Raw genomic sequence first — 14,294 nt, 5'->3', positions numbered from 1 at the left:
ATTTCAACCCTGCAGGCACGACACAAAACGTAGAAATAAAAATTGAATTCATGCCTTACCTATGACGAGCTTCTTCTGTTGGCACTCCAATATGTCCCATAAACATCACAAATGGTCCTTTTGTTCGATTAATTCTGTCGACATATATCCAAAATGTCCATTTATTTGGAGCGTTTGATCCAGAAAAACACTGGTTCCAACTTGCGCAACGTGATTACAAAATATCTCAAAAGTTACCTATAAACTTTGCCAAAACATTTCAAACTACTTTTGTAATACAACTTTAGGTATTTTTTTATTGTAAATAATAGATCAAATTGAAGACGTGATGATCTGTGTTCAATACAGGAGGAAAACAAACTGTAGCATGCTTTCTGGTCACGCGCCTCTAACAAACAGTACATTACAAGTTATCCTCGTTCTGAACAGGGCTATTTCTTCATTTCTCAAAGGAAAAACCTCAACCAATTTCTAAAGACTGTTGACATCCAGTGGAAGCGGTAGGAACTGCAAGAAGGCCCCTTAGAAATCTGGATTCCCAATGAAAAACCATTGAAAAGAGAGTGACCTCAAAACAAAAATCTGAATGGTTTGTCCTCTGGGTTTTACCTGCTAAATAAGTTCTGTTATACTCACAGACATGATTCAAACAGTTTTAGAAAATGCAGAGTGTTCTCTATCCAAATCTACTAATAATATGCATATCTTATCTTCTGGGGATGAGTAGCAGGTAGTTGAATTTGGGCATACATTTCATCTGGATGTGAAAATATTGCCCCCTATCACCAAGAAGTTAAAGAGAGAGAAAGTGAGAGAGAAATAGAGGCAACACTTGGATACATTTGGGAACGACGCTCACAGTAACCCTAATACCTTTCCCCAAACTGCCACTTTTTGGGGTAAAAAGTAATGCATGTATTTACGTGTTGAAGGTCTTCATCTGGTATCTCTGTTGGGCCCAGACCTTTGTGGAAAGGGTTCCACTTTGTGAGAAGTGTTCGATTGGGCCTTCTTCTTCGGATAACCTTCCCCTTTGTTCTCAGGTGTAAGTCTCTGATTTTCCACAAGAGGTCACAATGTCCTTCTTCTTAGTTGCCTGTTTACTTGCACTGGTTCTGGAAGAGAGGTCTTCTGAGGACAGCTAATCAGCCATGTCGATGATCCCCAGAGTGATGATGAGAGCAGTGTAGCCGACGATGAATTGAAGAGAATAAACTACTTAAATTCACTTGCTTAGATAAAGTACTTAGAACAGCTACTCAACTGCAGCATTGATTGTTAGAGGTTCCTTTGTCTTCTTCCAGGGTCATGACTAATATAGACCAAGCCGTAGCTTGTGGTCCTTTTAGTCTGGTATGTTAATTCTTAACTCAATCTTTTTTACACCCGGGTTAAAAGGGGGCATTTTTGTCATGCTGACACGCTCTCTGTGCTCCCTGGGTTGTGGCTAGTTACGAGGCAAAGTATTCTAATTACTATGATCTCATTAGAGAACTAAAATCACAGTCCTATCATCACAAAAACATTATCTTCATCATTGATATTTTCTACAACACGTAATGGATGTAAACCTGATATACACCGTGTAAAAGCTCCTCAAGTTACAATGTTTTGTTCTAATTTCTTTATACAATTTTTAATGACATCACAAAATAGACAATCATTTTATATATTCCATCTCTCATCATTCCCAACATTCGGATGTTGAAATATATTGTCCCACGTTCATTGTTTGATGTTGAAGTTTTGGGAGGCACACTCTTCTGTAACAAAAAGACATTCCATTCACCCATACTAAAGACCAGAAAGGAATCATCTGCTGCATTAGAATTAACGATCGAGGTGAGGTGTTTTAAACCCCCACATCAATCCCCCACCCCCTCTATTTCACACAGAAAGTAGTATGTTCAATATGAAAGGCAAATTCATAAGCCCGCGTCCTCTCCTTCTCGAGCCGAAAGACCGATTTGCTTCAGGTGGTAACCTAACAAACGCACCAAATACGTTTGTTTTTCAAAAAAGAAGCCTGAAACCTTGAATAAAGACTGTTGACATCTAGTGGGAGCCATAGGAATTGCAATCTGGGTGACGGACATGCATAGAAATAATAGGTTTACATAATAAGAGCCTGGGAGCTCAAAAGCAAAATAATATTCTTCCGCCTGCCATATCAATTATTTTATAGTCTCAGACATTATTTTAACAGTTTTAGAAACGTCAAAGTGTTTTATATCCACTGCTACCAATTATATGCATATCCTGGCTTCTGGGCCTGAGTAACAGGCAGTTTCTATTTTATTTATTTTATTTCACCTTTATTTAACCAGGTAAGCTAGTTGAGAACAAGTTCTCATTTACAACTGCGACCTTGCCAAGATAAAGCAAAGCAGTACGACACAAACAACAACACATAGTTACACATGGAATAAACAAGCGTAAAGTCAATAACACTATAGAAAAAAAGAAAGTCTATATACAGTGTGTGCAAAGGGCGTGAGGAGGTAGGCAATAAATAGGCCATAGTAGTGAAGTAATTACAATTTAGCAGATTAACTTCATATGGCTGCAGGGGCAGTATTGAGTAGCTTGGATGAAAAGGTGCCCATTGTAAACGGCCAGCTCCTCAGTCTCAGTTGCTAATATATGCATATATTATTGGATAGAAAACACTAAAGTTTCCAAAACTGTCAAAATATTGTCTATGAGTATAACAGAACTGATATTGCTGGCGAAAAACCCTGAGGAAAATCAAAACAGGAAGTGGCCTCTATTTTGAAAACTCCATGTTCCATAGCCTCCCTTTGCTCGATTTAAAGAGATATGAACCAGATTCCTTTTCCCATCGCGTCCTCAAGGTGTCAACAGTCTTCAGACATAGTTTCAGGCTTTTATTTTGAAAAATAACATTGCGTCAAGTGGTCACATGAGTTTTGATTGCGCAACAGAATTTGGACAGCCATTGTTTTCCCCTCTCCTACTGTAAAAGACATTTGCGGTTGATATATTATCGATTATATATATATTGTTAAACCTGAGGATTGATTATAAAAAACGTTTGACATGTTTCTGTGGACATAATGGAAACTATTTGGAATTTTCGTCTGCGTTGTCGTGACCGCTCTTTCCTGTGGATTTCTGAACATAAAGCGACAAACAAACAGGTATTTTGGATATAAAAATCATCTTTATGGAACAAACGGAACATTTGTTGTGTAACTGGGAGTCTTGTGAGTGAAATCATCCGAAGATCATCAAAGGTAAAGAATTAATTTGATTGCTTTTCAGATTTTCATGACCGAGCTACCTGATGCTAAGTGTACTTAATGTTTATGGTGCGATCGATAAACTTACACAAACGCTTGGATTGCTTTCGCTGTAAAGCATCATTTCAAAATCTGACAAGCAATGAGCCTGACGCAACAGATAAGAACGTTTAGCTTAAATTATTTATAAACTATTCGGCTATTTCTTCACATTAAATGCGCAGTAATGCACACACAGCAGTAGGCTATAAGCGTGAACGTTCCATTAGCCGGAAAACACCATTCTCAAAAGTGACCACAAATGCGATTATGCATGTAATGCTTTTATTAAAGAGGTGTATTGTTATGGTGAAAATGTTCTACCCCAAGCTTGAAACTCACAAGCTGCATATATATGCGAGTTAGGCTCTACACCTGTTGTAAAGCAGATGAATGTGCTTTAGTTGTGATACAACTCTTATAAAAACATATAGGCCTATGGTCTAGGCTACATGAGGTGTATGACTATGATTTTAAAAAGTCACAAAAGTATGCGCTGTTTGCATTAAACTGGGCATCATTCACAAGTGATAATATATAATTCACAAGTGATAGGCTAACATTGTCACCCATCAGATTATTCCTGATTTAATCTTGTCTTTACATATACTAAATAATATATGTGTGACATTTGGTTTGATTTAGAATGGAGCATGATTATGCACCTGTCTCGAAATAGGGGCAGCGGAAAAAAATACATTTCATCTATGCAATTATATAGCGAATCAAGGACACTTTTCCTGTGGTTCATTTTCATGCCAGCCAGGTAGGCTATACGCCTGCTTTAAAGAGAAGCAATGTGCTTAATATTAGGAAAGTTGAGAAATAAATATAGTAGGCCTAGCCTACAGAAAGTTGATGGGATTATACCATTTTTAATAGAGGCCATCACTGTTTTCTCACGCAATTGCACAGCCTATAGCAAAGTTGTGCAACATGAGCTCATGTGCTCTCATGAAGTGTTTGATTTGATTTTTGATTACGTTTGTATTGATGTTGGAGTGATTAGAGGGACAATAGAGAGCGGAGCACTTGGCAGTTAGCAAGTTTGTTAGGCTACCAATGAGCATCAGCAGCATCAGAGCTTGGAGAAGCCTAATTACCGTGACTAAACGGTCACGTGGAATTTGACTGTCTTCATGACTCGTGACCGCCGATATGGTGGTATTACGGTCACCCGAACAGCCCTAATCATAACCACAGCCTGGTCTTGCACTAACTCCTATCTCATCTACCCTAAGGCTCTCGTGCCCTTTGACCCTGTTTCCTGTTTGGGCTGCAGGGTTTCTAAATGTGCTGATGAACTGCCAGTGGCAGAGCCTGTGGTGTCAGGTTGAGGGCGGGGTCCTGAAGATGTACCGAGACAGGGGCTGTGAAAAGAGCCCCCAGTATATGGTGCCATTGAGAGGCTGCCAGGTTCGACCAGACCCCGACATGCCTCAGGCCTACCGCATCACTGTGGTCCAACACGGAGACCAGGTGGCAGTACTGGAGGTAAGAGCTCTGGGGTGAAGTTCCCCTTAGGTACATATCTAGGATCAGCTTCCCCTCCCCCAATCTTAATTATTGGGGGGAATGCAAAACTGACCCAAGATCAGCATCTAGGGGGAACTTCACCCTTCTCCCTGGTAAAAAATATGTTGAAAAGGTTGGATATTCATCCAGGGCTTTTGGTGTTGTAAAGGGGGCCAGAGTTCATTGGATCACTGAGTCACTTATCATTGTGGTTCAATTTGATCATTCTGGACAGTCATTTCACACTCTTACATTTTTTTTTAAAGAGAAACTTATGTACATGATCACTACCAAACGCAACCCAGCTATTTCCTTATATAAAATAATTCAAAAACCCCAAAAATTAGCTGTGCAGGATAAAATAGGACCAAATTATTCCTGGAACAGTGCATGGAGTGTTGTTGAACCTCTCCTTCTTCCCTCTCTGTCTTCCTCGTTCTCTTTATCACTCTCTCACACAACCCTCCCTTGCTCTGTTCATCCATGTCTCTGTTCCAGGCCAGCTGTGCAGATGAGAAAGAACAGTGGGTGCAGCTCCTGCAGGATGGGAGTGTAAGTCACGGTCAGGCTGACTCTCACCATGACATCACCTCAAAGCCTGCTGGAACACTGAGGTAATACATTTTCACAGTGGTCACTAGATCCTTTACTATGTCTTGATTTATCTTCTCGGGTCCAAAAAGTTGGCCTGGACCCAAACGGATACAATGTTTTTTATTAAAGGGTGACCCAGACCTGAATGGACTGAGAATAATCCGACCTGAACAGGGATGGACCCGACAATAACCAGACCTAGACCTGACCCATACCCTTATGGGTCCGGGTCTAGACCAGACCCGATTGGACCCGAGTGAACAAAAAAAAGTTTATCGACCAAGTTGCTCTTCTGGTTAACAAATAGGTCTTTATATGTTGGCTAGGCCTTCTATAAGTCAATAAATTCCCCTTAGTACCGTAAAATAAATATGCTGCATGCTATGCAGACCGTGGTCGGGTCCATTCAGGTCCACTCGGGTCTATCAGCCGTAGTTGCATAGACCAGATGACAATCAGGATCCAACACAGACCCGAGGGAAAAGTTCAAATTTTGGACCCGGATCAGGTCTCTGGTATTTCTTGTTCAGTCGGACCCGTGACGACCTCTAGTGTGATGATCTACAATGATAATCTACAGAACAGGGTCAATATCCACAAAGTGTGTCTGAGTAGGATTGCTGATCTAAAATCAGATTTGCTAGATTTAATATACAAATCCTAGATCAGTACGCCTACTCTAAGACAAGTTGTGAACACAGGCCCTGAACTATGTATATAAATGCATACTTGATTAACATTTTTTTCTTACCATCAGTGGTTTAAAGGAACTAAGGTTCCCAACCTCAAACATGTACATTGACGACCCCTTTCACCAGCTCTGTGGAAGTGGCAAATCGCAACCCATCTACTCCAACACAGCCATACTGGAGCACATGGTACGTCCATTCTGGGGGGGAGAAACAGGAGCTGTAAATTAGTTGTATAGGGAGATATTATAGAGGGATATTCCGATTTCACTCCTTTGCTACTATTTTCTTGGGTTCTGTGAGACAAAGACAGGGATTCAAACCAATGCACATGGACTTCTAAAGGCAACTCATGTTTGAGCTGACATCCATGTCGTGTACGGTGAATACAATCTCCAGGAATGTCTGTAAAATTGCCTTTAAAAGTAGTTAATATGAGTTGGTTTGAATCACTGCCTAAAACACTGTACAGCGTTGTGTGTCCAGGGTTCCGAGAGACTTTGACTTCAGAGACTTTGACTTCAGGCTTGAATAAGGGCACAGTCAGGTGATAGTCAGAGGCGTACATACATTTATTTAATTAACAGCAAAAAACTGTAAACAGAAAACAGTACAAAGAAGTCAGTGTGATATTTCAATAGATTTCCTTTGTTTTGCTCTCATCAGTTCCAGAATTCCCAAAATGTTGCCAGGGGAGAGTTGGTGTCATCCAAGGATTCAGTTGACTACAGCAACACTGAAATCTTTAACAACCACAGTGAGTCGGATTCGACTTTGAAGTAAAACAATTCTTTTACATTTAGCTTGAATTAGAAAAATGTCTACATAATTGTATGTTATAACAAATTCTCTGCACAGAATTTTCCATCATCATCCCATAGTTTATGTTGAAGTTGCATTCTGTTGCATCAATGTAAAACACTACAGACACAAAGGCATAGTGCTTTATAGTGGTGGGAACCTGTTTACGCTGGTCTCTACCCCACTGTTTTTGAGGAGATTAGATCAAATATAAACGTCTGGGACTACTTCATATAATGCCCCCAAGCTTTGGGTTATTTAAGCGCTAAGGGCTGAATATAGAGTCTGATCCCAGACCGGTTTGTGCTATCATGCCAAACATGAAAATGAGTGACAAGGTAGCGCAAACACATCTGGGACCAGGCTACTGAACACAGCTAAAAAAAATAGTGTGCAGGCCATGAGGGCATGTAAGGCCACGGTTCCTCCAGGTCTTTACTCACCATTAAGCAGTGAGCTAGGATTCCTTCTCAAAATTGTGGAGGGATGTCAATGTTCTAGGTGAATGGAATAATGCGTAGTCAGGCGCAGGACACCGGTATGAGTAAAAGCCACGATATTTACTCAAATTCAACAATAAACATAAACAATCCAGATCACGTACAAGTAACCACTTGACAAAAACAATCACACACAAAACAACAGGGGAAGCCAGAGGGTTAAATAAGGAACACTGATTATGGAATGGAAACCAGGTGAGTATAATGAAGACAAAACCAAATGAAAATGAAACATGGATCGGTGGTGACTAGAAAGCCGGTGAGGCGGAAGTCCTGACAAGGGAAATGCGCCTATGTGCTCTGATTTTGGAAAGCACTGGTTAGCTGTCGTTTCTGGTGTTTTGGTATTTTTTCTCTGCCTTTTTGCAGAATGTTTTCCTGTCAACAAAACTCATTTGAGTCTTTAGAATAGAGTTGAGTTCCATCTTTAAATGTCAATTTGGTGCTATTGCTATTACAATATTACTTAGTGTTAATTTATTTTGTACACGTATTTCATGTAAGTATTTACTGCACATTTGTGACAGTTTACGGCTCTTTAACAGGTAGAAAATTGTGTGAGGTGGAGCTGGGGGTTCAGGAACTGGACTTGACCGGGAAGAGGTGGTTGCATCTAAGAGCTGGATCAAAGATTAACCTCATCACTGCACGGAAGACAACCAAACGCACCTCTTTCAGGCAGTCTCTGGCCTTCTGTACAGAACGGGCACAGGTACGCTGCCACCCACAACCCTGTTATGCCACCCATAGAATTCTCATCCCTGAAAATATCCAGGGCCCGTATACATAAAGTGTTTCAGAGCAGAAGTGCTGATCTAGGATCCGGTCCCCCATGTCCATATAATCATATTCATAATGCTCTAAAATGCAACACTGATCTTAGAGCAGCACTCCTTCCCTGAGAAGCCTTATAAATATGGGTTCAGATAGCCTACAGTGATGTTTTGTGGCACAATACTGTCACTTGGTGTTTTGAATACTCAACACAACCACTAGTGTGTTATACTGAAAAAACAAATGGATTCATAGTGTGACATGGGTTGACCAAACAGAATTGGTCAAATTCCTAAGGTGACTCATTAATAAATCAGGGACAAAACATCATGGGCCGACCAAAGTTGCTTGACACATTATAAACTCTCCTTACCAGTACGTCACTGTATTGGAGTTTGTGTTTTATCTACTCTTGGCAGGGTCATTGTGACATTGTGATAAAGTTGGAGCGCCTTTAAAAAAACATGAGCTGGCGCACACCCAGAAAAATATATTTTATGTGGAGGTGCTGACTAAAGCACACTCCATATTTAAACTCCCAGTAATTTATTGGGTAAATCAATTGGAGCTCCTGACAGCATGGGGTCTACTCTAAGGTCTGTGCTCATTTTAATGGCCTTGTCTCCACAGGGTGGGTTATTCAATCCGCTAATGCGACGAACAACCTCCGCTAAAAACTCACTGAAAAGAGCCCCTTCCACCCTATTTATTGAGCATGGCAAGGTGTTTCAGAGAAATAAGGTACGTTTTGGCCTAAATATGGTCTGATAATCTGATGAGTAATATATTCTGAACATCACTCTGCCCCATTGAGACAACCATATCAAGACAATTAAATGGAGGAATGTAAGTCAAATTGCTAAATATAATTGTTACATTTAATGTACCGTGTGTTTGTATTTTTTAGGAGTGGGAGACAAAGGCCTTTACTTGATACTGGTCATTCTGGTAACAATTACCTTGTACTGTACACATTCCCTGACTTATATGAAGAGTTTAATTTGCAAATGTTGTACTGTATATCCATTTTCAGAAATGTTAGTAAATTAGCTTTTATTGTTTAAAGAAATTATGAAAGCGACTGGCTTGTTTTTTCACTATCTAATCGTGGCGTTGGGTGACAGAAATGGATTTGTTTCAAATCTAACACTTCATGGTTTCATTTCAGAGAGACAACTAATCGTATTATTTAGCTAAATGTTATATATCCACCTTACTCTCAGAGAAATAAGTAGTATTGCTAGGTGACAGTAGTATTGCTTTGTGACGGGATCCCAATCCAAGATGGCAGCATGTCAAGTCATTTGTCTGTGACTAATAGTTTTTAACCTACTAATAACCTATTAATTTATGGTGGAGCAAATCTACACTTTCCTTGTTGTGTAGTGCAAATTATTAGTTTTGCTGGTGTAAAGATCACAGGTCTCCCTCAACTCGGATAATTTTTTATTGCTATTGGCACCTCCCTACTCAAAGTTTACCAAAGTAAACCTCTCTCTGCCTGGCCTGGGTTCTATCCTCTGCTTTCCCACTGCGGAGTGTCTCGTCCAAGCTGCTCCTATTTGCTCTCCACCTGGCTGTCAGCGGCAGCTCAACAATCCCCAACCCGTTCTCTCAATCGACCCCCACACCCAATCTACTCACACGAGCACACACTCACATACAGACTCATATATACACACAGTCCTTTTCTCCCTTTACCTTTCCTTGGTCTCTATTTCTTAAATTTCTCAGAAAAAATTTACATTTTTGTGGTATTGCTTTGTGCACTGGCTTTACTAAACTCTGGAGAAAACGAACATTGTCGCTGGGTGAGTACATCTGATAATGTGCTCTCCCGTCCATTTGACATTTTGTCTGCGGGAACTCGCTCTTTTTTACTCGGTCCACTCATCCAAATGCCGATGCATTTGTGGCATGATGTGAACAGTACGAACTTGTGTCACTACCAAAGTCTAATGGTTTAAAATTACTGTTTTGTATTGTCTGGAATCTCACTTGTAGAATTCACTTGTAGTAGGTCTCTAAAGAGAAGCCGTGAAAGGTTATTAAACAGAGGTGCCTAGTTATTCTTCTTTGTTAATATCAGGTAACGTGCAACCTAACCCTGGCCCTGATATGCAATGTCTCCAAATCCCCTCTGATTTTATGTTTCAAACTGGTTTTGGTATTTTTCATTTAAATGAAACATTTTAATATTGTTGTCTAAAATTGATGGGGATAGGATTTGGGCTAAATCAAATGATGCTGATGTAATTGTGTTTTCTGGAACCTGGTTCAGCAAGTCTGTTCCTGATAGGGATATTTGTATAAATGGTTACAATGTATATCACACTGATTGAGTTAAGAAAGGTGGGGTGTGGCTATATATGTAATGACTAAGTGTGGCAAAGTCTGAAACTATTTGTAAACAGTTGGAATTTCTTGCTTTGAATGTTGAGTTTTCAAAGGGTCTCTCTATAACTGTGATTGGCTGTTATAGACCCCCCTCTGCTCTCTGTGATGCATTTTCCTCTCTGATGAACCTTATGTCTAAACTTATTTACAGTTAAATGATCTTGATTGGTGATCTCAACTGGTGTTGGTTAAAGCCGGTGTCTGATGATTTTAAAATGTATTGTAATTCTATGAATCTTACCCAGTTGATTAACTCACCCACCCATCGAAATCTCAAATGTCCACCGAAATCTACCCTGATTGATTTGATATTGACAAATGTTCCACATAAATATTCTGTGGTTGGTGTTTTCTGTAATGATTTAAGTTACCATTGTGCTGTTGTTGCTGTTAGAAATACTAAGGTTCATAAGACAAACCCGTGCTTTATTTGTAAGATCAATTTTAAGAGTTTTAATGAGCAGGATTTCTTTCATGATTTGTTTTATTTTGACTGGAGCTTATTCCTGATGTGAAAACTGCCTGAATATTCTTTCATTATGTTTTTTTCCAAATAGTAAACAAGTATGCCCCATTCCGCAGGTTCAGAGTTAAAGGGCGAAATAATCCATGGTTTTCTTCTGAGCTGTCTTGTATTATTCGCAAACATAATCTAGTCTGGGCTAAAGCAAGGAAATCATGTTCTGATGCTGATTGGCCTCTTTTTAGGCAGCTATGAAACAAGTGTTCTTCTCTTCTCAAGAAGGCCAAGTCTGAATATTTTATGTCTGTTACTACTGATAACCTGAATGACTGTCACGCCCTGACCTTAGAGATCCTTTTTATGTCTCTGTTTTGGTTTGGTCAGGGCGTGAGTTGGGGTGGGCATTCTATGTTTTGTGTTCTATGTTTTCTATTTCTTTGTGTTTGGCCGGGTATGGTTCTCAATCAGGGACAGCTGTCTATCGTTGTCTCTGATTGGGAACCATACTTAGGTACCCTTTTCCCACTTGTGTGTGTGGGAGGTTGTCTCTGTTTAGAGCACTTTGCTTGTGAGCGTCATGGTTTGTTTTTGTAGTGTTTATTGGTTTGTTTGGTGTCATTTTGCTTAAAATAAAGAAAATGTACGTTCATCGCGCTGCACCTTGGTCCTCAAAAGTTTTGGAAGGCTATTAGGTGTATGTCTGGTAATGTTAATAAATTACTGTCATGTGTATTGAAGAACTCTGTTGCTGTATTTGAGACAATTGAAATGCTGAATCGTTTCAATGAGCACTTTGTGTAATCTGGTAGGCTGTTTGATTTAGTATCCTCTTTCTCTGCACAAACCTATGTGGATGAAACGGTGAGAGCTGGTCAAACCTTTAGCTTTTTGCTATTCTCAGTGCAGTAGGTACATAAAGACCTCAAATCCTTAGATCAGAGAAAGCCTGCAGGTCCTGATCTTCTTGATCCCTGCTTTTTAAAACTGGCAGCTGATTTCTGAACCACTTACATATCTGTTAAATTTAACCCTGGAATATAATGAAATTCCAAAAAACTGGAAATCAGAATTTGTCCTACCACTTCTAAAAAGGGGAGATCAAACTCTTTTATATAATTATAGGCCAATCTCAAAGCTGTCACCCCTGGCGAAAATACTTGAAACCCTTGTTAGTAAACAGCTAAACTAGCTTTTATATACTAACTCTATTTTATAAATGTATCTATGCACAATTACAGCAGCCATGAAGGTTAAATAATATCACTGAAGCCCTTGACAAAAAACAGTACTGTGTTTAACTTTTTATTGATCTCTCTAAGGCTTTTGATACAGTTGATCATGCTATACCGAGGCAGAGATTGTCGAACGTAGATCTTTCGGAGCATGCAGTTGCATGGTTTGCTAACTATCTGTCTCAGCACTCAGTGCACTCAAGTTGATGGGCTTATTTCTGTTAACTTGTCTGTCTGCAATGGTTAGCCCCAGGGCTCTGTACTTGGTCCCCTTTTATTAACTTTTTATATAAATAATTTAGACAAAAATTAGCAACTTCACTTTTATGCTGATTATTATGTGTTGTACATAAGTCTCTCACAACTTTCCAGAACTTGCAAACTGATTTTTACACTGTTCAACAGACTTTGTGTTAATTGAAGCTTATCCTCAATGCTGACAAAACTAAACTGTTTTCTAAAGCAAGAAATATACTTCTGAACCTTTTACCTATTACTACCTGTCAGGGCAATGAGATTGAAGCTATAACCTCATATACATATACTATTGTTCAAACCTTTGGGGTCACTTAAAAAGGTCCTTGTTTTTGAAAGAAAAAAACAATTTTTGGTCCATTAAAATAACATCAAATTGATCAGAAATACAGTGTAGACTTTGTTAATGTTGTAAATGACTATTGTAGCTGAAAACAGCCGATTGGGAGGACTATTTAACCTGTTAAGCCTATAGGGGCGCTATTTCATTATTGGATAAAAAAACGTGCCCGTTTTAAGCGCAATATTTTGTCACGAAAAGATGCTCGACTATGCAATTGACAGCTTTGGAAAGAACACAGTCTAACGTTTCCAAAACTGCAAAGATATTATCTGTGAGTGCCACAGAACTCATTCTACAGTCGAAACCAAGATGAAACGTCAAACAGGAAATGAGCAGAATCTCTTAAGCTCTGTTTTCAAATGTCTCCTTATATGGCTGTGAATGCAGCAGGAACGACCATGTGCTTTCTGTGGTTTCTTCAAGATGTCTGCAGCATTGTGACGTATTTGTAGGCATATCATTGGAAGATTGGCCATAAGAGACTACATTTTCCAGGGGTCCGCCCGGTGGCCTTTGTCTAAATTTGTGCGTAATCTCCAGTTGCGGTCATTTTGTCCTGGGATTCAGAACGGAACGCACACTTCCACAAAGGATATATCATCGAAGAGATATGTGAAAAACACCTTGAGGATTGGTTCTAAACAACGTTTGCCATGTTTCAGTCGATATTATGGAGTTAATTTGGAAAAAAGTTTGGCATAATTGATGACTGGATTTTCGTTTTTTTTTGGTAGCCAAACGTGACGCACCAAACGGAGCGATTTCTCCTAAACAAATAATCTTTCAGGAAAAACTGAACATTTGCTATCTAACAGAGTCTCCTCATTGAAAACATCTGAAGTTCTTCAAAGGTAAATTATTTTATTTGAATGCTTTTCTGGTTTTTGTGAAAGTGTTGCCTGCTAAATGCTAACGATAATGCTAACGCTAAATGCTACGCTAGCTAGCTACTGTTACACAAATGATTGTGTTCCTATGGTTGAGAAGCATATTTTGAAAATCTGAGATGACAGTGTTGTTAACAAAAGGCTAAGCTTGAGAGCTAGCATATTTATTTCATTTGCGATTTTCATGAATAGTTAACGTTGCGTAATGGTAATGAGCTTGAGTCTGTATTCACGATCCCGGATCCGGGATGGGTAGATAAGAGAGGTTAATGAAGCTGCCAGTTGAGGACTTATGAGGCGGCTGTTTCTCAAACTAGACACTCTAATGTACTTGTCCTCTTGCTCAGTTGTGCACCGGGGCCTCCAACTCCACTTTCTATTCTGGTTAGGGCCAGTTTGCGCTGGCCTGTAAAAGGGCAGCATTGTACAAGATCTTCAGTTTCTTGGCAATTTCTCGCATGTAATAGCCTTCATTTCTCAGAACAAGAATAGACTGATGAGTTTCAGAAGAAAATTATTTGCTTCTGGCCATTTTGAGCCTG

At 39.6% G+C, this 14,294-nt stretch overlaps 1 protein-coding gene and 1 long non-coding RNA gene across 3 annotated transcripts in view; one reads left to right on the top strand and one right to left on the bottom strand.

Annotated features, from left to right (window-relative positions):
• LOC110508302 (actin filament-associated protein 1-like 2) overlaps positions 1-11,684 on the top strand; it is a 50,388-nt gene extending 38,704 nt beyond the window's left edge. The window contains exons 10-16 of one of the 2 annotated variants that reach the window (XR_005040271.2): positions 4,585-4,796; positions 5,316-5,431; positions 6,230-6,289; positions 6,767-6,857; positions 7,947-8,113; positions 8,806-8,916; positions 9,083-11,684. Coding sequence is in view for 1 of the 2 variants with exons in the window: in XM_036966897.2 (XP_036822792.1) it covers positions 4,585-4,796; positions 5,316-5,431; positions 6,169-6,289; positions 6,767-6,857; positions 7,947-8,113; positions 8,806-8,916; positions 9,083-9,109 (845 nt within the window). In the remaining variant the exon portion in view is untranslated. Of the gene's footprint in view, positions 1-4,584; positions 4,797-5,315; positions 5,432-6,168; positions 6,290-6,766; positions 6,858-7,946; positions 8,114-8,805; positions 8,917-9,082 lie in introns of both variants that reach the window. The other variant, XM_036966897.2, reaches the window with a different exon arrangement.
• LOC149970650 (uncharacterized) overlaps positions 1-14,294 on the bottom strand; it is an 809,841-nt gene that overhangs the window by 323,219 nt on the left and 472,328 nt on the right. The gene's annotated exons all lie outside the window — the stretch shown is intronic.

The sequence above is a fragment of the Oncorhynchus mykiss genome, chromosome 28 (genome assembly GCF_057628025.1).
Source record: "Oncorhynchus mykiss isolate SJ-2025 chromosome 28, ASM5762802v1, whole genome shotgun sequence".
NCBI classification, from domain to species: Eukaryota; Metazoa; Chordata; class Actinopteri; order Salmoniformes; family Salmonidae; genus Oncorhynchus; species Oncorhynchus mykiss.
The sequence above is the reverse complement of the archived record's forward strand: the minus strand, read 5'-3'. Positions and strand labels throughout refer to the sequence as shown.